General features: G+C 36.9%; 1 protein-coding gene and 1 long non-coding RNA gene across 3 annotated transcripts; both read left to right on the top strand.

The window, feature by feature from the left end:
- Positions 1–1,326: 1,326 nt before the first annotated feature.
- LOC141678807 (aberrant root formation protein 4-like) lies at positions 1,327–3,337 on the top strand. 2 transcript variants are annotated; one of them, XM_074485210.1, is made up of 6 exons: positions 1,327–1,635; positions 2,059–2,208; positions 2,308–2,380; positions 2,540–2,898; positions 2,993–3,058; positions 3,184–3,337. In XM_074485210.1, exons 1-4 carry the CDS (start codon positions 1,552–1,554, stop codon positions 2,551–2,553), a joined length of 321 nt encoding a protein of 106 aa, XP_074341311.1. In that variant the 5' UTR covers positions 1,327–1,551; the 3' UTR covers positions 2,554–2,898; positions 2,993–3,058; positions 3,184–3,337. The 2 variants fall into 2 exon arrangements, with proteins under 2 accessions (XP_074341311.1, XP_074341309.1); XM_074485208.1 differs by having other exon boundaries at positions 2,308–2,898.
- Positions 3,338–23,668: 20,331 nt separating this feature from the next.
- On the top strand, positions 23,669–24,489 carry LOC141680997 (uncharacterized). The gene is made up of 3 exons (XR_012558466.1): positions 23,669–23,763; positions 23,869–23,940; positions 24,267–24,489. It is a non-coding gene; the product is annotated as an uncharacterized LOC141680997 (long non-coding RNA).
- The last annotated feature ends 2,141 nt before the right edge of the window (positions 24,490–26,630 follow it).

Genomic DNA, 26,630 nt, shown 5'->3' with positions numbered 1-26,630 from the left:
AGCAAAAACCCTCTTTCTGCAACTACTTTCAATTATAGAAATGGCACCAATAGTCAAAATCATGTCTCAAACTGGGTTTGTATATGAGAAGAACAACTTTGTAGCATTGGTGAACAAGGAGATTGATGCTTCTGAGGACTATAATAAAATAATGGACTTCATTCGAGGCTGCAAACTGAGTTATGATATGCTTCAATCTCCGGTCATCTATTGTGAAGTTGTTGAGGAGATTTGGACTACAGCCGTATTCAATTCAAAAGATAAGACCATTACCTTCTCTCTCAAAGGTAAGGACCACTTCATTAACTGTGAAACACTACAAGAATGCTTTAAAATTCCTAATAATAACACTCTTGTTCCACATACAGACACAGATGTGAGCAACATGCTTACTTCTATAAATTATTCTCTTAATCCCTCCAATTTAGGTGAGGTTAGGAGAATGGGCCTTAGAAAGGAGTGGATCTTTCTATGTGATTCTTTTGTTAAGGCATTTTATGGAAATATTAGTAATTTTGATGCTGTTAGCTATTCTATTGTTAACATGCTTTACATGCTTCTGAGTGATAAGTATTTTAATTTCAGTAGTTCTGTAATGTATGAGCTAGGGTACAAACTAGAAGACATTAAGAAAAGGTCTAAGAACATATATTATTCTAGATTCATTATGTTGCTAGCTAATTTTGTTTTTGAATATCTTGTCATTGAGAACTCAACCAACAAGCTTGATTGTTGGGTTCAAGAAAAGAAAGTTATTATTGATTTAAACAGGGAAAATCACCACAGTGAGGTTCCCCTCATCTATTTTCCAATCATGGAGGCACAACATGTAAATGAGGTAATTTCTTCTGCTCCAATCTCTACCTAACCACAAATTTCTTTGCAAACAACTGTGGCTATGACACCTGTTATAGTGACCAAACAGGTGCCTACCCAAGCAACAAAATAAAGAATTTCTAAATCCAAGTTAAAGAAAACCCACTCTAGTGGTCTTAAAAGAAACACTACACCATATATGGCCTGTAACAACACTTTTTTGGTGTTAAAAGCAAAAATGTTACCTATACTCACTAAAATTTGATCTGAGGTAACATTTTTTTTAATGTTACAGTAGGGAATACTAGATGTTACCATAAACATTATAAAATTGATTTTGTAACATAAAAAATAGTGTTAGCATTGACACTATAATTAATGTTACCATATAACTAAATATTTTGGCGGAATTTTAGTCGTTGGCCAAATTTTAACCAAAATTTGGGCGCCCATAAGATAAAATTTAACCTGCTTTTTTTCCCATAGTAAAATAAAATACACTCACTTAAAATTACTAAAAATCACTCAAACACTAACCAGCACTCATCTTCAACATCTCAATACTCCGCCGACGATTAGGGTTCAAAATTAGGGTTCCCAGATGGTCAGAGTTTGGAGCCTGGAGATTAGGGTTTGTTAATTAGGATCTTTAGTCGGGTCGGAACCTAGAGCTTAGAGCTTGGAGATTAGGGTTTATGTTTATAGAGATTGGGTCTAAACCCTGAATCTTCAACCATGTCAATCACACCGGAAAATCTCAACACTCCGTCGGCGATTCACCTCCGTCAAATTCTAGCTTCCTTCTCTTCTTCAGCCATAGTAAGTCTCTTCTTCACCTTTAATCACACACACACACTCCCACTCATAACTCTGTATAATTTATTTTTAATTCCATGAGTCAATCGAGCCTCAAAACTCGAGCTAGTCGACAATCTCCACAACCGAATTAGTCGAATTTCTCAACACTTTATCTGATTCAGTTGAGGAAGATCGTGAAAATACACAAATTGAGAACACTGCTTTCCCAAGTACTTTTTGAAATACATACATACATCTCATCTACTTCAATCGATCAGGTTTTACTCTGTGAATTCACTAGAGTCTGTATATCATGATTTTGATTTTCGATAATAAGTGATTATTTAGGCGCATATTAGTTTGCTGGACTTGAATCTACTGCGATTTTTACAAGTTTATGATTGATTGGTGTATTATATTGTTGAACTGTTTATTATTATGTAGGATGTTATGGATGCACTTTCGTTTGAGTTGCCGAAAGTTGTTGCTAGGTTTTCGAGTGGCTCAAAGAGGTGTATAGATGTTTGTGAGAGTATTATCGATAGGTTTATTGCCACTTGTAGTCCTCGGGATATGCTCTCCGTTCTCTGCGAGGTATTGTTGTTGATCGTATAATTTTGGGAAGTTTTGTTAAGTTTTTATGCGAGTGTCTAGTTTTGGTATTGATATTTCACGTTCATTTTTTTTAACCAGGCATTAGATTGTGAAGTCGCAATGTGCAATAGTTGTTGGTATTACGCTATTGTATTTAGTGAACTCACAAAAGGTATTAGTTGTTTACTAGTTGAATCGACTAATATCTAACTATAGAGTACATTGTTGATATAAACCACTGTGATAATAAACAAAGTTGCTTATGCATAGCTGCTATTGAGTAAATGTAAATATGACAAGCCTTTGATTGGTTTAAGTGTTGAATTCACAGAATCAGTTATGTGAGGGCTTCTATTGAGTAAATGAGCTTTAATTCCAGTAACATCTCAAAGGCATCCCTGCATGGAGTTACATCAAATAACCTCTGTTTGGTTGCTATTTTTTATGCTACGATTAATGATTTAGTTTTTGTTTAACTTCTATCTTGGTTCACGGGCTTCTACTTCTGTTTGCTTGGGGCATGCGAATTCAAGATGTTTTTCATTGGTGTTACAGTTGTTTCAGTATCTTCAGTACTGTTAATTACCATACAAGATTGATCGCCCGTGTCTACTGCCTTGCTACTGACACATTGCCTTAATTTGATAGCAGGTGCTGGTGTTGACAAGCTAACCAGCATTGTCCTTCAAGGTAGTTACCTCTTTGCCCTAGATTTTTACTGAGTTTTACACTTTTATTTTGTATTGTGATTTTTGAGATTAACTGTTATATCTGCTCTACTAAGGTATGGATGATGACGAGGATTTTATGATCTGCTTTTCTAATGTCAACCTTGGAGCAGCACTTGTAGGTATATCATTAGTCTCTCTAGTGTCCAAGTTCCTTGCAGGTCATATGATTCTGTATACATTACAGATGTTAAATCTAGTGCCTCTTGATTTTCTTGTACTTTATACTTCTGTAAATAAAATGCAGTGGTTTGGGGTCAGATGTCCAGTGAGGCCCCTTTGTCTGCTGAGATGGATTTGGCTAAAGTCAAAGGTGAGTTGAAAAACCACCAGACAGAAAGGTGGCTGGCTGTGGGCCTGCTGAGGCACATATTTTTATGTGTGAACCTCTCATGGATAATGTTAGTCCCTTAAAAATATAGCAAGAATTACAGAAGGGGGGTTGAATGGAATTCTTGAACCTTTTTCTTGAAATAAAAAATGTTCAACTCGAATATAGATATAATGTTTTGATTGGCACGATGCGGAATAGAAATATAATGAATCAAAACATAAGTAATTAAAAACAAGAGTCTTTAAAAACTTTCTGGTGGATTTAAACAATTCCACCAGAGATATATATAATATATCGAGAGGACTCTGTGTGCAAGAATGCTCACAGCTGCTTACAAATGAACTACTGAGTTTACAGGAAATGCTAAAGATTCTGCTTACAAAGATTTCTCTGTTTTTGTGTTTCTCTCAGTTATCTCAGTTATTTTTCTATTTGCTACTCTCTTGGTTTATATAATACCAAGATTACAAAGTCAAAAATACTGAATAAATATAAAATCTAACAGTCTTAATCTTTGCTGCTTTTCGTCCTCTATTACCCAGTTAATGGGCTTCCACAATGTGTTTGTATACAACTCGACGGCCGTGTATCAGCTTTCACTGTTCAACTGATGTTTGAATTCTTGATTCTGGAGTTGCCTGTGGAATTCTAGTTCATCAGATTCTGAGAGATCTAGCATTTCTTGCATCTCCAAGAGAGTCTCATTGCTAGAGATACGCAATTGGTCTTCTAGTCTGAAGAATCTTCTCACACCCTTGTCATCCATGAATTCCATCAGCTAGTAGGGCCTTAGATGCACTCTTCTCCCTGTGTATGGGATGATTAGAGTCTTTGGGAGTGCATCTTTAGCTCTAACACTCCTCAGCTCTTCAATCCTCTTCAATACTAGGCTTCTTGCAGTTACATTGAACCCAAAGTTTTTCTGGAAGGATGAATAGACTTTGATCAACACAGCTTGGCTTTCTTGAAGTATCCTGTGAAGAGGCCACTGAATCTCCCTTCCTCCTTTGTACTTGAACACCAACCTTTCAGGTAGGTTTCTGTATGCATCAATTGCCCTTACTTAATCCAGTTCATCCAGATAAAGGTTTAGATCTGAGAATTCTTTGATGTCACACAAGTACAAGTAGTCTCCCCTGTTGACCTTGGGTTGAGCTTTAACTACTGACTTGGATTTGAGAGGTGACAGCTTCACTTTCTTGACTGCCCTTGATTTTGTCCTTTTTGGCTTGGTAAGGATTGGCAAGTTGAAGTCAGGAATTGGTAATTTATCCCACTCTATTAGCTCATCCTTTGGCACAATAGGCTCTTCATGTATGTTCCTGTAGGGGTCCACCACCCTTATGTCTTCAAATACCATAGAGGGCTTTGATGCTTGAGTTTTAGCTGGTGTGGATTCCTTAGGAAATTGATCTTCCAATTCCTTGTCAACAACATCCAGTTTCCTTTTTGTTCTTCTAGCCAATTCTTTCTTTCTTGGGGATTTCTTCTGTTCTTCAATCTTCTTCTTTGATTCAGCAGCTTCAGATGGTTGAGAGGGAATTTGTTGAGAAGAGTTTACAGCCTGTAGCTTGGCCAAGATGACAATCTGCTCTTTCTTCTGTTTAGATTTCTTTGCATCTAGAGCAGCTTGCTTCTTTTCCTTCTTTAATCTTGCTTTCTCTTCTTTCTTTGCTGGAGCAAATTGTGGATGTCCAGCTACCACACAAATTTCCTTTCCATTTCTGAATATCTTAGCAATTCTCCTTTTTGAGGCTGAATCAGCTGGATCTTTATAGAAGACAATGGATCTTGACAGAAGCTTCTTTTCATCAGGCTTGGGTGTCTCATACACAGTGTCCAAGGGATTGTTCAAAGATGACTTTGGATAATTTGCCCTTGGTTTGAGAATTATTTTAGCCTTTTATGCTTTGATGCAGGAAGATTGTCCTTTCTCCAGATAGTTCATGCTCATATCATTCACACTGATTGGCTTGACATGAGAGTGATGGATGGCTGACTTAACTGGCTCCTTGACTAGTTTAAACTTTCTCTGAATTTCCTCATCAATCTTTTCCCAGTTGATTAAACTCAACTTTCCTTTTTCAGCAACTTTCAAATTTGCTGTTGCTGCTTCAATTAGATCTATACCATCTGCAACTGGTGGCTTGGAGATAGTAATTGAAGGTACAATTACTTTGCTGATTTGTACTTGAAGTTTCTCCCCTTCTGTTGGTCCTTTCTCCCCCTTACTTGATTCTCTCTCCCCCTTTTTGTTATCATCAAGTTGAGGAGTTAGGCCTTATACTTTAGCCAGTTGCATGAGAAGATTTGTCTGAGTCTGTTGATTTTGAAGAAGAATAGCCACTGAATCTTCAATAACTTGAACTCTGTTTTCCAGCTTGGCTATCTTCTTTTCAGAGTCTAATTCTCTCCTCAATCTTAGTAGTAGATCTTGCATGGTACCATATGGCATTACTGAATCCAGCTTCTCAGAGTTATATGTCTTCAAGTCAGCTATATCTCTTTTCAATTCATCCACACTGAGATTCTGTCTTAAGTGCTGGATCTTCATTAGATGTAGAGAGTCTAGGTGAGCTTGAAGAACAACCTTGGTACCAGCATCTGAAGTTTCCTGAAGGGCCTGTTGAATAGCCATTACTTGTTTGACCAAAGACACCTCAAATTGTCCTGGTGTAGATTCCTTTGCCCATGCCCATTCAGGTAAACTTAAAGCAGAACTTGGGCCTTCAGCTCCCCCTAAGTTCATGCTTCCATCCAAAGAACCAGAGTCATCATCATTAGAATTTACTCCAAATTCTTCAGATGGCTCTCCCGCTTGAGAAGGCATCCTGTTAACAGCAGCTTTATCTCTTTGAAGAGATTCCGTGGTGTGCAACAATTTCAAAGTCTGCTCTGCCTCCACATTGCCCTGAGCAGTCAACAATTGATAGGCTGACATAGGATGAGTAAAAGTGTCAGCATCCAAGGAAATGTTATCAATTTCAGCTTTGTAATGTTGCTGAAATTGTCTTCCCTTTTTAGCATCATCCACAATCATTAACTCATTAGCAATGGCTGGATTCACCCTTATTTCTCCTGTACCTGCCTTTCTCTCATATTCTCTCTTTTTTTGCATCAGGGTCTCACCCTGGCTCCCCACCCTCACACCCTCACCTTCACCTACTAAGGTGGGACTCCTCTCACTCACTTTTGCCAATCCTGAAGAAATGGATTGCTGAGATTCACTCTTTTCCTCTCCTTTTGCCTGGGAGCAACCCAACCTCTCACTCAATGCACTCTCCTCTCTCAGTCCTAAGAGTGACTGTATTACCACTAAATCTTCTGCACTTGAAATGATTGAAGTTTGAAGTTGTGCAGAGACACTCGACAGATAAGTGATATCCGTCGGGTGAGTGGTAAAGCTATCCGACGGATAACTGCTATTAAGCTTATCTGTCGGGATACAATCACTACTCGATGGATGAGCAATATCCATCGAGAGAGTAGAAATAAATGAGGTGGGAAGAGAAACTATTGTTGATTCTGCGTTGATTGAAGTTATTTGAGGCACAGATGTCACAATAGTATCTGAAAGAATTGGCAAGTGAGCCAACAAATCATCTAAAAGATGATGCTCACTTGCACTAGATTTTGGCTTCCCCAACAGAGTTAAAGAAGGGGAATCAGGAATTGAAGTGTTGATCATATACACTTCCAGTGAGTTAGTTGGTGAGTATGGTGTTTCAGTGGCTTCTATTATAAGAGATTTTGGCTGTGACTCCACATTTATTGGAGCCACATCAATCTGAATTTGAGAAAGTGCAGGGACTGTGTCTTTAGCACCAGTTTGCACTGTGTGTGTGCCCTGTGCATCCCCAGTTGATTTGGATTTCTTCTTTCTTGTGTAAGTTTGGGGTGAGCTTGTGTCCCTAACCCTTTTGGCCTGTGCTCTTGGCTGAGAGCTTTGTTCAATAGCCACATCCTTTTGGGAGGATGCAGCTAGAAGTGAGCTTTTGTCCTTTTTAAGCACTGCAGTTTGTTGGGAAACTGCAGTGTGGCTAGGCTGGGATTCACTCAACTCTCCAACCTTATCCTTGGGGTTTCTTTGATGTTAACCCCTTCCCTCACCTAACTGACCCTCTTTCACACTCCCCTATTTGGTTTTGGTAGATTTTTCAACTGGTACCTTTTGAGAGATACCAGAGGGGGTTTTCTTTGACTTGGATTTAGAAATTGTAGTTGATTTGGCAGCTTTGGTAGGCAACTGTTTGGTCATTGTCACAGTTGCCATAGCTACTCCTGAACTCAAAGAAATTGAGGAGATTGGAATAGTTGAGGGTATGGATGAACTTACCTCACTTACCTGAGGTGTCTGCATTACAGGAAAGTAGAACATTGGCACATCCCTATGATGGTTGGCTCTGTTCAAATCTGCAATGATTCTTCTCTCTTGAACCCAACAAGCTACTTTGTTGTTTGGGTTCTCAAGTACAATCTCTTGACAAAGATGGTTAGCCAATACCATGAAAAATCTAGCATAATATACATTCTTTCCCCTTTTGGCTAACTCACCCAATTTAAAACCTAACTCATACAAGACAAGGTCACTGAAATTGTAAAATTAATCTGTAACTAGCATGTATAGCATGTTAAGCATGTAAATGTTCACAGAATCAAAATTACTGACTTTTCCAGAGAAAACTTTAGTCACAACATCACACATGAAACTCCATTCCTTCCTAAGACCTAGTCTTCTAATCTCACTTAGCTTATTAGTAGGAAGTGCATAATGCATGGAATTAAGCATATTGATAATATCAGTGTCAGTGTGTGGTGAAGTTACATTATCATCAGGAATTTTGAAACATGCTTTTATTACATCACTATTGATACAGAACTCATTACCTTTGATAGTTAGAGTGATGGTTTTGTCAGTAGAGTTGTAGTTTGCAGTGGTCCACATCTCTTCAACAACTTCACAGTAAACTGTGGGTGATTCAAGCATGGCATAACTTAACTTGCAGTTCTTCACGAAGTCCATCATCTTGTGATAGTCTTCTGATTGCTGAATACCCTTATTGACCAAAGCAGTGAAGTTGTTCTTCTCATAAATGAACCCAGTCTGAGACATGATCTTTACTACAGGTGCCATTGTTAGAGAATGAAAGCTTGAAGAGAAAGAGGATATTTGCTTGAGAGAGAATAAAATAAAAGCAGTTGAATTTGAGAATGATAAAAGAAAATAATTGGAATGAAATAAGCTTTTATACTCCCTCAAAAACAACGGATGAAAATAATAAAGAAAAGTAAATTACCCAATAGAAATTGCCTAAAATAGCCGTTTAAAAATAAACTGTAAAAATTCCACCCATTATCCGTCGTGTAATACTTACAAACTGTAAGTATACTCGATGGATAATGTTCAGGGAATTAACGGTTAAGACTTAGACAATTCGACGGATGAGGATAAACTGTTATCCGTCGAGTTTTAAAAGATTCCAGAAAAGTAATTGATTTTTATTTGCACATTGTATATCGACGGATGACTTAACTCGATGGATAATGGTCATCCGTCGAGATGCAAATTTTGACTTAGCCAAAATTTCATCCATGACTAAAAAATCAGTTAAATTTCTGGCTACTTTTCAACTTGCAAAATAACTCAGATAGATTCAAGAGTAATTAAGCATACCTAACTCACTTACCAACCTAGAAAAGGTGGATTCATCCAGTGGCTTGGTAAATATATCTGCAAGTTGCTTCTCACTTGGAACAAAATGTAATTCTACAGTACCATTCATTACATGTTCCCTTATGAAATGGTACTTGATGTCTATGTGCTTTGTCCTTGAATGTTGCACTGGATTTTCAGTGATGGCAATTGCACTTGTGTTATCACAGAAAATAGGAATCCTCTCAACTTGTAAACCATAGTCTAGCAATTGATTTTTCATCCATAAAATCTGTGCACAGCAACTTCCAGCAGCAATATATTCAGCTTCAGCTGTAGAAGTAGAAACTGAATTTTGCTTTTTACTGAACCAGGACACAAGCTTGTTTCCTAGAAATTGACAAGTTCCTATTGTGCTTTTTCTGTCAATTCTGCAACCTGCATAATCTGCATCTGAATAACCAGTTAGATCAAAACCAGAATCTCTAGGATACCAAATGCCAAGTTTTGGTGTTCCCTTGAGATATCTGAAAATTCTCTTAATAGCTATCAAGTGAGACTCTCTAGGATCATCCTGAAATCTAGCACATAAACATGTAGCAAACATTATATCTGGCCTACTAGCTGTTAAGTACAGAAGTGAGCCAACCATGCCTTTATAGCTTGAAATATCCACAGATTTTCAGTAGTGTTTAGTTCAAGCTTAGTTGCAGTGGCCATGGGAGTTTTTTCAGATGTGCAATCCATTAGATCAAACTTCTTTAAAAGATCAAAAATATATTTAGTTTGACTAATGAATATTCCATCACTAACTTGCTTAACTTGTAAACCAAGAAAGTAAGTTAGTTTTCTCATCATACTCATTTCATACTTACTTTGCATCAGTTTGGCAAACTTTTTACAAAGTTTCTCATCTGTAGAGCCAAAGATAATATCATCTACATAAATTTAAACAAGTATGCTAGAGCCATTAACATTTCTGAAAAATAAAGTTTTATCTACAGTACCTCTTGTGAAGTGATTTTCCAAAAGGAACTTTGATAAAGTGTCATACCAGGCTCTAGGTGCTTGCTTTAGTCCATAAAGTGCTTTCAGTAGATAATAGACATATTCTGGAAAATTTGGATCTTCAAAGCCAGGAGGTTGACTAACATAGACTTCTTCCTCCAAATCTCCATTCAGAAAGGCACTTTTGACATCCATTTGATAGACCTTGAAATTGGCATGGGCTGCATAGGCTAAGAAGATTTTGATGGCTTCAAGTCTTGCAACAGGAGCAAATGTTTCATCAAAATCTATTCCTTCTTGTTGGCAATATCCTTTAGAAACCAATCTGGCTTTGTTCCTTACTACTATGTCATTTTCATCCATCTTGTTTCTGAATACCCATTTGGTGTCTATTGGATTCTTTCCTTTAGGCTTGGGTACCAGCTTCCAGACTTTATTCCTTTCAAATTGGTTTAGCTCCTCCTGCATAGCTAAAATCCAATAATTAGTTCAAAGGGGTGATCTTTTATCCATTTCCTTGGTTGAGGTAGATTATCTCTAGATGAAGAGACCTCAATGTTGTCTTGATGTGTGATTGAGTTTTGATTGCTAGAAACTCCCCCTGAGTTTGTGGATTTTTGATTAGAGAAAGGGGTACTTTTTATGGGTGACCTTCCTTGATTTCCAGCTCCTTTAGATAACCCGACGGATGGTGAATTTTGAGTACCGACGGATGAGGCAGGTTGTCTTCCGACGGATAACACAGATTTCCTTCCGACGGATGAAGCATTATGTAACTCGATGGATGTTGAGTTATGTGCTTCATTGGTGGTAGATTTGTCTGCATTATCCCCAGACACTGTTTCTTGATCACTTTCATCATCAATTTCATCACTGACCATCTCAACATTGTCGAATTTGAGGCTCTCATGGTAATCTCCATCTTTTAGTCCTTCAATCTTTTTATCATCAAACACAACATGTATAGATTCGACAACAATGTTGGTTCTTAGATTGTAGACTCTATATGCTTTACCAACAGCATATCCAACAAAAATTCCTTCATCTGCTTTAGCATCAAACTTCCCATTTTGATTAGTTTGATTTCTCAGAATATAGCATTTACAGCCAAAGACATGAAGAAAGTTTAGAGTTGGCTTCTTGTTCTTGAACAATTGATAAGGTGCCATGCAACTTGCTTGATTAATCAGAGAGATGTTCTGAGTGTAGCATGCAGTGTTTACAGCTTTAGCCCAGAAATATGTTGGTAATTTTGATTCTTCAAGCATTGTCCTTGCAGCTTTAATAAGAGATCTATTCTATCTTTCCACTACTCCATTCTGTTGTGGAGTCCTTGCTGCTGAAAACTCATGCAAGATCCCATTTTCTTCACAAAATGCTCTCATGACATGGTTCTTGAACTCAGTTCCATTGTCACTCCTGATTCTTCTTACTTTGAAATCAGGATGATTGTTAACTTGCCTTATGTGATTGATGATGATTTCACTAGCCACATCTTTAGACTTTAGGAAATATGTCCAAGAGAACTTTGAGAAATCATCTACAATTACTAGGCAAAATCTTTTCTTTGAAATTGACAATACATTGACTGGTCCAAACAAATCCATGTGAAGCAGTAGCAGAGGCTCTTCAATTGCTGAATCAAGTTTCTTCCTGAATGATGCTTTGATCTGCTTCCCTTTTTGGCAGGCATCACACAGTCCATTAAAGGAATATGTCCTAAGTCCAATCAGGTATTAGGATTTAGGAATAACTCTTTATGTAATCTGTTTTGATTTCATTGATATTAATAAAGACTTGTTTTGTTTTTATTACGGGCTCTATCTATTTAAGTGTTTAAATAAGATATACCATAGTTTAGAGTAAAGCTTTTTATGGATTATGATGAGATCATAATAGTGAGACCTAAAAGATGATAACTCTAAACTTAAATAGTTCCTGGTCATAGGATTACTAACTGGTAATTAATAATCCGCAAAGATCGGTACATACTATGCTTGCTTCATTATGAAGGATGTCTGTTCTCATAGACATTTGTGTGGTGATACTATAGCTAGTATGTGGTGCTTATTATAGAATAAGTTCACTGAACATGACTCGCACAGCTGAACAACTGATGGAGTTCACTCACGTGTCAGCAGTTCTTCGCTTAGTGATAGTTGTACAAGTATCCTTAGACTTGAGGTCATCATAGTCATCTTGTGTACACTGAACTATGCTTTGGTTTAGTTCTTAGTCTCCAGGGATAATTATTAGGGCTCTTCTGGGTATAGGAATTTGTACACGAAGATAGTGTATGATCAATAAAGGATCTACCCCTTCCAGTGAAGGAAGCGAATGTTCAAGGCTGATCCACTTATGCTAGTTCAGGAATCTCTGGCCAGAGTAAATGAAATTAGAAAGGAGTTTCTGATTTGCATAGAACTACGCATAATAAATGGTAAGCAAGTGATTAAATTAGATAGGCTTGACACGAGATCTATGCCTTGTATTTAATCGGGACATTGTAGGGTAGAAGGAGTTTATTGTACGGTAACTATTCACTGACAGGTTCTTGGTATTCTAAGCAGTGAATTCATATTATCCGGATAGTCGCGATATGTTGAGAAGCATCACTCACGATGTAGAATAAATGTGATTAATTAATTAATCATATTTAATAAATTAGAGAATTTATATAAAAAATGATAAAATAGTTTTATTATTATTTATTTCTACTACCGGCTTAATATTGAACCTACAGGGTCAGACCATTAAAAGAGAATGATTTATTGGTGGAAGAATTAATTAATAATGGCTAATAATTATTTATTTGTGAAATAAATAATTAATTGGCAAATTTAATAATTGATTAAATGAGATTTAATTGATTATAAATTAATTAAGAAAAGTTCTTAATATTATTAATTAAGGATTTAATTTTTGGAAATTAAATCAAGAGAGAGAATTATTTCTAAAGTGTTTAGAAAAAGGATTAATAATTAAAAGGTGTTTTAATTATTAATGAGAATAATAAATGGGATAATAATAATAATATTTATGGGAAAATTTCAGCTGAAAATTTTGCCTATAAATACACTATTATAGACCCTATTTTATTCTAACCCCAGAAACCCAAAAAGTTTTAGAAAACCAAATTCTCTCCACCTCCTCCTCCTCCTCCTAAAAGTCGTTTTCTTGGTGGATACCGGTGGAGTGTTTCACACTTGAGGAGCAACTGCTAAGGATCTCTGATCGTTGTCTCCGAATTGTTTTTAAAGGTTAGATTCGATCCCTCGAATTTTTATTCACGATTTATATGCTTTTATTTGGATTTTGTATGTGTAAAAGTGTTTTGCCATGCCCCGCTGCGTTTAAAAATCCAACATTGGTATCAGAGCCAGGTTGTATGCATATAGATCTGTGGGAAAAATTTCAGAATTTTATGTGCTTGTATGAATTAATTATGATTTTTACAAGTTATATCATGGATTAATTTTGTCTGATGAGAAATCGTTTCTCAGAATAATTTTGAATGTTGATCTGGGTTCTACAAGTGTTGTAGATCGTCTGGGTATTTTTTCCATAATTTTAGGATGTATAGATTTTTTATTATGAATTTTTGAAGTTCTAACAATTAAATTCGTAATTAAATAACCATATATATATATAAATTGTATGTGTATATATTGCATCTGTTACTCTGCTGTGTTGGGACTGCTGTCTGCTGCACGGGAGAAAAAGATAGAATAATGCAGAGAATGTCAGACGGCGGCACGGGGATCAAGAAAAGAAAAGGCGGCGGCGAATCGCTGTAAAGGGGAGGACCGCGCGTCGACCATGCGTGTGTGGGGCTTATGCGCTGGCGTGCCACGCGCGGCGCGTGGAAGACACGCGCTGGTGACGTCAGCATCAGGGTTCGGGCGCGTGGAGCACGTGAGCGCATGGGTGCGCGTGGTGGAAAGTCAGACACGCGCTGTCAGGCGCGTGTGCGCGTGGCCGCGCGTGGAAAAGTTTATTTAGGCGCGTGTGGGCGCGTGCCAACTCAGAAATGGGCAATTTTGGTGCCGTTGGATTCGTCTTTTCGAGACGCTTCTAATGGTATATTATATGATATTTTATGAAATTGTTTCGAACTGTTTATAGCTAACAGAAGTGTTTTTAAGCTGTTTTTAACTGTTTAAATGGCTTTTAAATGCTTTATGTGATACATAGAGATGTATAATGCTTAGACTAATGTACTAGATGATATAACATGCCTACCTTGATGTTTATTCATGTTGATATATGTGATATATGCTTAGTTTATCATGCGATGATAGATTTAGGTGAACTTAAATGAACATAAGGCGTTTGTTAGACAACCTAGTATAGTGAAATTGTTTCATAACCTTAAGAATAATATTATGAATACAATCATGAAATTCTTGTGTTTGTGAAACACGTAATTGAATATGAATTTTCGATATGAGAGAAAGGATGATTCTGTCAACAACAGATTTCTATCTGTAAGAAAGGGTTATTAAGTGACGCCTCTTGACAATGCTCCACCCGATCTGAGAATCATCTGATTATTGATTATTGATTTGAAATATTTAATTTAAAAGGAAGAATCTCTTTATAATATGATTATGATTGTGACGTAATATAATCCCTCTAAAATTAAATAATATCAAGTAGTAATTGGCCAATGATACAACGGGCTTGTGTCGGTCATAGCCTTCCAACATGATAGAAAGTAGTTCTTATTTTTGAATCATTGTCGTTTCGTGCCACAGTCGAGGGCTTTGATTTTGAAATAAGAAATACTTGTCTATTACATAGAGATGTGTACATTGAATAAGAATCTAAAGGTCGTTATGTGCCACAGCCGTGGGCTTTTGGGGACTGATTCAATTGTACGGAATGTTGGGTTAGACTTGACTTAGAATATTGAGTTTGTCGTGCCACAGCCGTGACTCAATTATTCAAGAGGCTAAAGTTTGATTAGGGAATAACATTAGATGTAATTGACAAGAGTTGTCTGCCTATTGGACATTACATGGCGTTTCGTGCCACAGCCGGGGTTGTGTAATGGAATGTAGGATCCCTATTCCCACTAGCATTATGAATGCCTAATTTTTCATGTAGGGGGTTGAATAAATTAGGAAAACTAGTGGGAGCCATTTATGAATAAAGACCCGATTCATATAGTGTTTTGAAATGAAATCGAATATTTGCTAAGTGTTGTTATGTGTTTATCATTTACAGATTTACTTTGTACGTTATGTCTTCTGCACTATCACTCAGGAGCATACTAGATGCTCACAAATTGACTGGTCCTAATTATGCTGACTGGCTTCGAAACTTGAGAATTATTCTCAGGATTGAGAAGCTGGAATACGTGATTGACTCACCTAAGCCTACTGAACCTGCTAGCAATGCGCATAATGATGAACACGTTGTGTATCATAAGTGGATAGATGATGCAAATGTTGCTCAATGCATTATGCTAGCTTCCATGAACATTGAGCTACAGAAGCAACATGAGCATATGGATGCTCACACTATCCTCGTGCATCTACAAGAGTTGTATGATGTGGCAGGGAGGACAGCTCGATATGAGATATCGAAGGAGCTGTTCGGAAGTAGGATGTCTGAGGGATCATCTGTGAATGACCATGTACTTAAGATGATCAATTTGATTGAACGTCTTGGACAACTTGGTTTTGCCATGGATGGGGAGCTGAGCCAAGACCTGGTCTTGCAAACGCTTCCGAGTTCGTTCTCGCAGTTTGTTGTGAACTTTCACATGAATAAGTTGGATGTCAGCCTGCCTGAACTCCACAACATGTTAAAGACTGCGGAATCGAATTTTCCCCCTAAGAAGAGTTCTGTTCTTCTAATTGGTGAAGGTTCCAATCCTAAGAAAAGGAAGAGGAACTCTTCCAAGAAGAAGAAAGTAGGTGAAGAAAACGCCGGTTCCACCAAAAGCTGAAGACCCCAAGAGCAAAGTTGTTTGCTTTCACTGTAACAAGGTGGGGCACAGGAAGAGGAACTGCAAGGTTTACCTTGCAGAATTGAAGAAGAAGAAGGGTAGTGAGACTACCGCTTCTGATTCAGGTATGTTCATGATAGAAGTGAATATGTCATTTCTACTTGGGTATTAGATACCGCCTGTGGTTCTCATATCTGCAATTTGTTGCAGGGACCAAGGAAAAGTAGGACTCTTGAGGAAGAGGAGGTGATTCTACTGATGGAAATGGAGCAAGAGTTGCTGTTGAAGATGTAGAATCATTTCATTTACATATGCCTACGGGCAAGACTATTGTTTGAAATAATTGTTATTTTGTTCCCTCGATTGTGAGGAATATTATTCCCATGTTAGACTTGGCTGGATTTTCATTTATTATTGAGAATAATGAATGTTCTATTCTTAGAGATAATATTCTTTATGGACTTGGTACTTTAAATAATGGTCTGTATATATGTGACATAATTTACTTCAGATTGAACAAACTAATAAAAGAAAAGGGATGATGAAAATCTCACTTTATAGTGGCACTGCAGTCTCCATTTAGTGGACATGGAGAGAGGGCTGCAGATTTGCTAGAAATGGTACACACAAATGTATGTGGACCAATGTCTACGCAAGCCATGGGTGGATTTTCATACTTCATTACTTTCATAGATGATAGATCTGGATTCAGATATGTGTTTGATGAAACACAAGTCTGAGGCCTTTGAAAGGTTCAAAGAATATAAGTATGAAGTGGAGAAATAAACCAAACATAGTATTATAATTCTTCGATTAGATCGAGATGGTGAATACTTTAATGGAGTGTTTCTAGATTATCTCAAAGTAAATGGTATAGTCTCCCAGTGGACTCCTCTAGATTGGTATCTGAAAGGAGAAATCGAACTTTGTTAGACATAGTTCGGTCCATGATGAGCTATGCAAATCTTCCAGTATTCCTATGGGGTTATGCATTGGAAACCTCAGCATATTTACTGAATATGGTGCCTTCCAAATCTGTTCCTCAAACTCCGTATGAGATATGGAAAGTAAGGAAACCGAGTCTTAAACACGTTAAGATTTGGGGATGTCCAACTTATGTCAAGTAAGTTGACCCAGATAAGCTGGAATATCGATCTGTAAAATGTAGTTTTGTGGGATATCCTAAAGAGACTTTAGGGTCTTACTTTTGCACCGATCATCGGGTGTTTGTCTCCAGACATGCTACCTTCTTGGAAAAGGAGTTTATCCTTGAAGGAAACAGTGGGAGCAAAAATTTGAACTTGATGAAGTTCAAGAAGCACAAACTACTACAGATCAAGTGGAAACACCTGTTCTGACTGAACAACCTTTTATGGAACAGCCCATTCATAGATCAGGGAGAGTGTCTCGCCAACCTGAGAGGTAATATGGCCTTGTCATTGAGAATGACAATGAGTTGTCGATCATTGATGATGACTACCCTGTGACCTATAATGAGGCTATGAGTAGTGTTGACTCAGAGAAATGGCATAGTGCCATGAAATCCAGAATGGAATCTATGTATACGGTATACAAAAGATAGATTATAGCATATGGCCAGGTGGAGACCTATAAGGCCAGGCTTGTGGCAAAAGGATTCAAACAAAGGCAATGGATTGACTTTGATGAAAACTTTTACCTGTAGCCCTGTTAAAATTAGTTCGGATTTTGCTTGCGATTGCTGCTTACTACGACTATGAGATATGGCATATAGCCAGATGGTTTTCTTTCCAAGGGAAATGAAAACCTAGTGTGTAAGCTGCTGCGAACCATATGTGGTTTAAAGCAAGCTTCTCGAAAGATGGAACATCTGTTTTGATGAGACAATCAAAGAATTTGATTTTATCAAAACCGTAGATGAACCATGTGTCTACAAAAGGGTTAGTGGGAGCGCGATAACATTTCTTGTATTGTATTGAAATAGAGTTGACACACATAACAACATAGCAGACCCACTCACAAAGCTACTTTATGAAAGTCACTTTGATCGTCATAATGACAAGATGGGTATTAGATACCAGAGTGATTGGCTTTAGTACAAGTGGGAGATTGAAAGGAATATGTCCTAAGTCCAATCAGGTATTAGGATTTAGGAATAACTCTTTATGTAATCTGTTTTAATTTCATTGATATTAATAAAGACTTGTTTTGTTTTTATTACGGGCTCTATCTATTTAAGTGTTTAAATAAGATATACCATAGTTTAGAATAAAGCTTTTTATGGATTATGATGAGATCATAATAGTGAGACCTAGAAAGATGATAACTCTAAACTTAAATAGTTTCTGGTCATAGGATTACTAACTGGTAATTAATAATCCGCAAAGATCGGTACATACTATGCTTGCTTCATTATGAAGGATGTCTGTTCTCATAGACATTTGTATGGTGACACTATAGCTAGTATGTACGTGCTTATTATAGAATAAGTTCACTGAACATGACTCGCACAGCTGAACAACTGATGGAGTTCACTCACGTGTCAGCAGTTGTTCGCTTAGTGATAGTTGTACAAGTATCCTTAGACTTGAGGTCATCATAGTCATCTTGTGTACACTGAACTATGCTTTGGTTTAGTTCTTAGTCTCCAAGGACAATTATTAGGGCTCTTCTGGGTATAGGAATTTGTACACGAAGATAGTGTATGATCAATAAAGGATCTACCCCTTCCAGTGAAGGAAGCGAATGTTCAAGGCTGATCCACTTATGCTAGTTTAGGAATCTCTGGCCAGAGTAAATGAAATTAGAAAGGAGTTTCTGATTTGCATAGAACTACGCATAATAAATGGTAAGCAAGTGATTAAATTAGATAGGCTTGACACGAGATCCATGCCTTGTATTTAATCGGGACATTGTAGGGTATAAGGAGTTTATTGTACGGTAACTATTCACTGACAGGTTCTTGGTATTCTATGCAGTGAATTCATATTATCCGGATAGTCGCGATATGTTGAGAAGCATCACTCACGATGTAGAATAAATGTGATTAATTAATTAATCATATTTAATAAATTAGAGAATTTATATAAATAATGATAAAATAGTTTTATTATTATTTATTTCTACTACCGGCTTAATATTGAACCTACAGGGTCACACCATTAAAAGAGAATGATTTATTGGTGGAGGAATTAATTAATAATGGCTAATAATTATTTATTTGTGAAATAAATAATTAATTGGCAAATTTAATAATTGATTAAATGAGATTTAATTGATTATAAATTAATTAAGAAAAGTTCTTAATATTATTAATTAAGGATTTAATTTTTGGAAATTAAATCAAGAGAGAGAATTATTTCTAAAGTGTTTAGAAAAAGGATTAATAATTAAAAGGTGTTTTAATTATTAATGAGAATAATAAATGGGATAATAATAATAATATTTATGGGAAAATTTCAGCTGAAAATTTTGCCTATAAATACACTATTATAGACCCTATTTTATTCTAACCCCAGAAACCCAAAAAGTTTTAGAAAACCAAATTCTCTCCACCTCCTCCTCCTCCTCCTCCTCCTAAAAGTCGTTTTCTTGGTGGATACCGGTGGAGTGCTTCACACTTGAGGAGCAACTGCTAAGGATCTCTGATCATTGTCTCCGAATTGTTTTTAAAGGTTAGATTCGATCCCTCGAATTTTTATTCACGATTTATATGCTTTTATTTGGATTTTGTATGTGTAAAAGTGTTTTGCCATGCCCCGCTGCGTTTAAAAATCCAACAGTCCATCCTTTGTAAACTCCACTAGAGGAATGCCTCTAACTAGCTCTTTCTTTACCAGCTCATTCATGGTCTTGAAGTTTAAATAGGATAGCTTCTTGTGCCATAGCCAACTTTCATCTTGACTTGCTTTACTGAGAAGATAAGTTACAGATTCTGCTTTAGTTGAGTTGAAGTCAGCTAGATACACATTTCCTCTTCTCACACCAGTGAGAACCACTTTGTTGTTTTAATTGTTAGTCACAACACAGGCTTCTTTGTTGAAGGTTACTGAGTTGCCTTTGTCACAAAGCTGGCTGATACTCAACAGATTGTGTTTGAGACCATCCACTAAGGCAACCTCTTCAATGATGACATTGTCCTTTGAAATCAAGCCATATCCCACAGTATAACCTTTGTTGTCATCTCCAAAAGTAATACTTGGGCCAGCTCTCTCCTTAAACTCTGTGAGCAGGGTAGAATCACCAGTCATGTGTCTTGAACAACCACTATCCAAGTACCAAAGATTCTTTTTGTTTCCCTGCACACATCAAAATCAAATCAAGTTGATTTTGGTACCCAAGTTTCCTTGGGTCCTGCCTTATTAGCTTTCTTCTTCTGTTTCTTAGGTTTTATCTCATTTGACTTAGGAATTTCAGATTCTTCCTTAGTCAATTGGGTTGTACCTTTGAAACCACTAAATGCAACAGAATTATCATGCATGTTATGGCTAACAGGAAATGGCATGCTTAGTGTAAACATGTTATTCCAGTAAGGCATGCTAAATGGCATTTGAGGCATATTGTATGCAGCATAGTATGGATTAGGTGCAAATGGCATATTAGCAAACTGTGCATTCATATTCTGTGTAGGCATAGCATTAACAGGCATGGGAGGCATGGCATTCATGTTAGGAAATTGAGGCTGAACAGACATGGGAGTAGGCATGGCAGATTTACAATTAACAGACAAATGATTTACACTACCACACTTGACACAGATTTTTCTGGGGGCATATTTATCAGGTGTGTAGTTATTGTGTTTGTTAATCCCTACTTTACCATTCCTATTGTTTTTCTTTTTAGTCTCTGTTTTTACCTCTATCTTCTCAAGTTTGTCACTTAACTGTTTGACAGTCATGTGACCAACATTAGCCTTTTTCCCTTTCTTAGCTTGACTTGACTCTCTTGAAACAAAGTTCTTGGAAACAGACCCATACTTTTCATTTAGCTTGATTAATTTGGCTTTGCTAATGGGTTTGCTTACAGCCGACGGATGAGGATTTTTATCATTCGACGGATAACACTTTTTGTTATCCGACGAATAGTCCTCATCATCCGTCGAGTCTACATCTGTCAGCAACCCATCTACCAAAATAGGTTCTAGTTTCTCCTTATTCTTTTTCCAGGCTTCATCACAAAAATACTCAATTCCTTGAACCTTGGTGATTTGAGCATGAACATCTCTGGATGTTTTCCATGCTTTAATCACCTCTTGTTCACGATCGAGCTGCTTCTTCAAAATTTCTTCCTTTTTCAAGGACTCAGTTAATTCCTCCTTGGCAATCTTACACTCAATTTTTAATTTCTCAAACTCAACATATTGAGACTCAAGCACATTATTCCTCTCACTTAAAAACAAGTTATTTTCTTTGATTTTAGCATTTTCTTTAGTGAGAGACTTAAGTGTAACACGCAAATGATACAATTTTGTAGACATGTCATTTAATGCATCATTACACTCAACTTTAGATAAATGTGCAAGGTTTGTAGTGATTACCTGATTGCTTGAGGAACTTGTCTCTGTTTCATCAGACTTGGCCATAAGGGCTAGATTGACATAGCTGACATCTTCATCTTCATCCAAACCATCAGCTGCCCAGTCATTCTCTTGTGTAATAAAAGCCCTTTCCTTTTGTTTGAGTAGATCAAAGTATTTTTGCTTGTAATCTATAGACTCAAACCTTTTCTTACTGGAATCTGACTTTCTACACTCATTTGCAAAATGCCCTGCCAAGCCACATTTGAAACATTTAAATTTTGACTTATCCACCATGTTTCTATTTGGCTTGGCTGCTCCAAAGTTCTTATTGAACTTGAGCTTGGCAAATCTTCTTGAAAGGAATGCTAGGTGCTCATCAATGTCCTCCATGTCATCTTGGCTCAATGAATCTTCACTTTCTGCAGCTAGCCCCTTACCCTTGCTTTCACAGACTTTTGAAGTTGATTCCACAGCTTCCATCTTCACTTCTTTCTCCTTTTCCAGATCAGCAACTAGTGCAATGGATTCTCCTTTCCTCTTTCCTCTCTCCATTCTTTCATCCTGCTCTATCTCAAGCTCATAGGTTTTCAGAATGCCATACAGTCTCTCTAAAGTAAACTCCTTATAATCTTGTGAGTTTCTCAATGAGACTGTCATTGTTTTCCATTCCTTTGGAAGAGATCTGAGAAATTTCAGATTGGAGTCTTTAGTCTGATAGACTCTTTCATGCAACTTAAGAGCATTTAGTAGTTTTTGGAATCTACTAAAAATATCAGTGAGTGACTCACTTTCTTCATTGTGAAAATGCTCATATTGCTGAATCAGGAGCTGCATTTTATTTTCTCTTACTTGCTCAGTACCATCACAGATTATCTGTATTGTGTCCCAAACTTCCTTGGCAGTCTTGCAGTTGATGATGTTATCAAACATGTCTGTATCAACACCATTGAACAAAATGTTCATGGCCTTTTTATCTTTCCTGACTTGTTCAATGTCAGGATCAGACCATTCATGCCTTGGCTTTGGAACAGATGGCTCATTTCCTGTTGCAGCTCTCATTGGAACATGAGGGCCTCTTTCTATGCAGTCCACATCGGCCTCATCTTGAGAGAGCATGTGAAGATGCATCTTTACCTTCCAATGATGGTAATTATCTTTATCAAGAAAAGGAATCTTGACTCCGACATCTTTCTTGTTTATCTTGCTGAATTGTTTTGATCTTTAAACTCTTTGTAGATTAAGAGCTTGCTCTAATACCAATTGTTAGTCCCTTAACAATACAGCAAGAATTACAGAAGGGGGGTTACATGGAATTCTTGAACCTTTTTCTTGAAATAAAAAAAGTTCAACTCAAATATAGATATAATGTTTTGATTGGCACAATGCGGAATAGAAATATAATGAATCAAAACATAAGTAATTAAAAACAAGAGTCTTTAAAATTTTTTGGTGGATTTAAACAATTCCACCAGAGAGATATATAATATATCGAGAGGACTCTGTGTGCAGAAATGCTCACAGCTGCTTACAAATGAACTACTGAGTTTACAGGAAATGCTAAAGATTTTGCTTACAAAGATTTCTCTGTTTTTGTATTTCTCTCAGTTATCTCAGTTATTTTTCTATTTGCTACTCTCTTGGTTTATATAATACCAAGATTACAAAGTCAAAAATACTGAATAAATATAAAATCTAACAGCCTTAATCTTTGCTGCTTTTCGTCCTCTATTACCCAGTTAATGGGCTTCCACAATGTGTTTGTATACAACTCGACGGCCGTGTGTCAGCTTTCACTGTTCAACTAATGTTTGAATTCTTGATATGATCATCCGTCGACTTTCAGATCATCCGTCGATGACTTAGTTGATCATCCGTCGACTGCTATGTTAAACATCCGTTGATAGTCATTTGATCATCCGTCGAAGGCTTTGTTAATCATCCGTCGGTAGCTATTTTGGCACTTGACTTCATTTCACTCATACAGAATTACAAGACATTACTTATGTACAATTAATCAACCTATTCTGCATATCTAGTTAAAGTCAACATGACTTATATGCTACTACAGATTCTATACAAAGGTGCATACATCACTGTGCTACAAACTTATTATTATATAAGCTACTCACTCGATGGATAATAAGTTAATCATCCGTCGGGACTATAATGAGTTATCCGTCGGGACTATAATTCTCATCCGTCGAGTGCTACATTATTTCACTAAGTAAAATCTACTTAGATGTTTTGTTTAAGTGATCATCAAGTACACAACATATTCACAACAGATAATAAAGAAGTATCCCATACAATTCCTGCTCGATATAATGAAAGGCATAGTCCCCAACAGTAGGCATGATGAACACGAAGACAACTCAGTTGGTATGTTGAGTCTATGTGCTTCTTTGCAGGTCAATATTTTCCCGCAGATATCTTGTACATATCATTTTTTGAAGCACATTCTTTAATCTATAATAAACTTTTCAGGCTATTTAAATGGTCATTATGTATGCATCAGATAGGGTGATACGGTAAATGGCTTTAGATGCATTCAAAATGGTAAGAAATTTATATCTATCTATTGATCTACCTTATTAATGTCTCACAATTTATTCATTGGTCAGTAAAAAAACTATGCCAAAGTTATGCAGGAAAGGCGACATAAAGGGTATGATTGGCCTCTGACTTTCCTTGGATCCCCAATTTTGTATTTTTATAAAATATTAGGTGTTCAGAAGATTTAAGCTGAAATTATAATGTGAACTTATATTGCACTGGCTTATGGAGGATAAATACATTATTGTCAGCATACCTTCTTGGTTCTGCGGTATTTTTCTTTTTGTTATGATTAAGCTGACTACCGATAAATGTTCTTGTCACATCAGCTTCAGGAGGTGTTGGATACTATGTTGTCCAGCTAGCAAAGTTAGGAAACACCCATGTCACAGCCATTTATGGCGCTCACAATGATGTTTTCGTAAGGAGTCTATGGGCTAATGAAATTCTCTACTACAAAACTCCAGAAGGAAAAGCTTTGATCAGTCCATCAGGAAGAAAGTACGATGTTGTGGTCCAAGTGTGTGTTATTGAGTTTGTATTGGACACTATGTTGTCTGTCACGGCCTCAACCCCGGGGTCAGGAGTTGACGTTATCAACAACAATAATAACAATTATAATTTGATCCCTATCATTAATAATACATAACTACGACCCCTTTTACCAAGACCTTTTCCAGGTTTAAGTATGATTTAGGTTACTCAACTAATACAACCCAAATTACCTTACACAATCCTGACCACTAATTTAACGCAGCAACTTAACAGACCTAATCTGGTCTGAGCACAACTACCTCAGAGGAGTCTGACTCGAAAGGAGCTGGAACTCTGCTCTGACTACCGCGCAAGAATCACCTAGGCATCTGCAATACATATAAAATATTCTGCAAGGGTGAGCATAATCACTTAGCAGTACCAAAATATGAATAACAGAATAAAACAATAATGTAACAATAATAGGAACAGAGCTGTAATCATGATATCAACATTATGCAACAAAATCAGAGAAAACTGGATATAACTGACTAGCATGCCTCATCAAAACAACATAGCAGTGTGCTGTAAAAACACCAGAGTCAAATTTTAGCATGCTAGTCACACTTATAAAATTACTATATCAACTATTCGTACCCTTACGGGTATCACAAAACCAAATCAGATACGTAATGGATATGTGAAGACAGTTGATCAGGCTATTAACACCAGACAGCTCCAACTGCCATCTCATTTGTGGCTCCAACTGCCATCTCATTTAGCTGTTCCGGAACTCAGAGACCAGCTAGGTCTCTGACCTGCTGGACTAATCGGTTATACAGTGCGCACAACCGAATAGCCTCTTACGCCACCTCTATAGGCCTACTCTGGCCCCAACGTATCCCACATCTGATCGTTTTAATCCAGTTTTTTTTCAAAATCATCACTTTTACCTATCTCTTTTCAAAATCAATTATGTCACAGCACACTATTCAAATCCTCTTTTTGTTTTAATCGCATTTAGAGATAGGTATTTTCAGAAGTTACTTTTCCCCAAAACAATTTAAAAACAGTGATTTATAACTATAAGGGATACGTAACTTAAAACGTTTCCGTTCCATTATGAGAATAAAACATTTAGCTATTCATATGCACTGAACCATAAAAGAATGGTCAGGGTACTTGCCTTGCAGAGCGTTACGACTATCACTGACTGTTTCTGATAAACATGAACGTTCGGGCTCTCATGAAAAAATGACTGTCTCACCAGAAGGCATCTCTGCTTCGCCGTAATCTATCTCAAGATAGTATCCAAGACTCTCAGGGTTCTTCGCTTAGAACCTCGAGGCACTTGCCGACTGATCACTAGATTATCTTAATTCGATATCAATTCCTGAGTCCTTCGACCAGAACCTACAGAGTCGAAATATCCTACGTTAGACGTCTAGGTATGCTTGACATATCCTCGATAACACATCTACCCATTCGATATCAAACTCGACTCATAATTATATACATTATAATAACACACACAACAATTAGGGTTCACATTTTCAAAATCGATTTAGTGTTCGTTTTCAGAAAATACGTATACTCGTAATTTTACGAAATCAGGGTTATTGGGTTTTGACAGAACATTCATCTCAACATACAATCAGGTTCCGCACAAATATATGTGTAGACTTATTTACACTCATTCGACGTTCCGATAATTACAGGGTACGTCCCGAATTTCCGAATTTAATTTCCAAAAATTTGGACAACACCTCCTCTATTTACCGGCCTTCCCGTCGAATAACTCGACGTCAATTAACAACAACAAATCCACAATTAATCCAAATGCGATTCCCAACCTCCGATTCAACTCAATCAAAATTCCACACAATCCCAAGTTTCAACTTAAGTACACTTATTAATTATTATTCGTATTTCATATTTGTTTATTTTAAAATATTAGGACTCAGAATAATTCATCACGGTCCACCGTCAGCTCACCGAGGCTCATCGCCGACGGCGACAAAATTTATTGGTGCCCGATATTATTCGGGTTTCCAAATAAACTTCGCCAATTAATTCTCGAATAATGAAAATAATCGTTCGAATAACCAACAAAATTTATTCGAATTTTCTAAAACAATTTGGAATAAATAATATAGTAATTATCAAATCATTTTCATCATAAATCAGTGAAAAAGAAAACCTGAAATTCGAACCAACCT

Source organism: Apium graveolens, chromosome 8, assembly GCF_009905375.1.
Source record: "Apium graveolens cultivar Ventura chromosome 8, ASM990537v1, whole genome shotgun sequence".
Taxonomy (NCBI): Eukaryota; Viridiplantae; Streptophyta; class Magnoliopsida; order Apiales; family Apiaceae; genus Apium; species Apium graveolens.
This window is presented reverse-complemented; position numbering and strand designations above follow the sequence as displayed.

Bases quoted from the DNA above. Each gene is read 5' to 3' on its own strand.
- LOC141678807 (XM_074485208.1), top strand. From the start codon at position 1,552: ATGTCAATCACACCGGAAAATCTCAACACTCCGTCGGCGATTCACCTC. The intron at 1,636-2,058 runs GTAAGTCTCTTC...ATTATTATGTAG, and splicing joins CCTTCTCTTCTTCAGCCATA to GATGTTATGGATGCACTTTC. The intron at 2,209-2,307 runs GTATTGTTGTTG...TTTTTTAACCAG, and splicing joins TGCTCTCCGTTCTCTGCGAG to GCATTAGATTGTGAAGTCGC.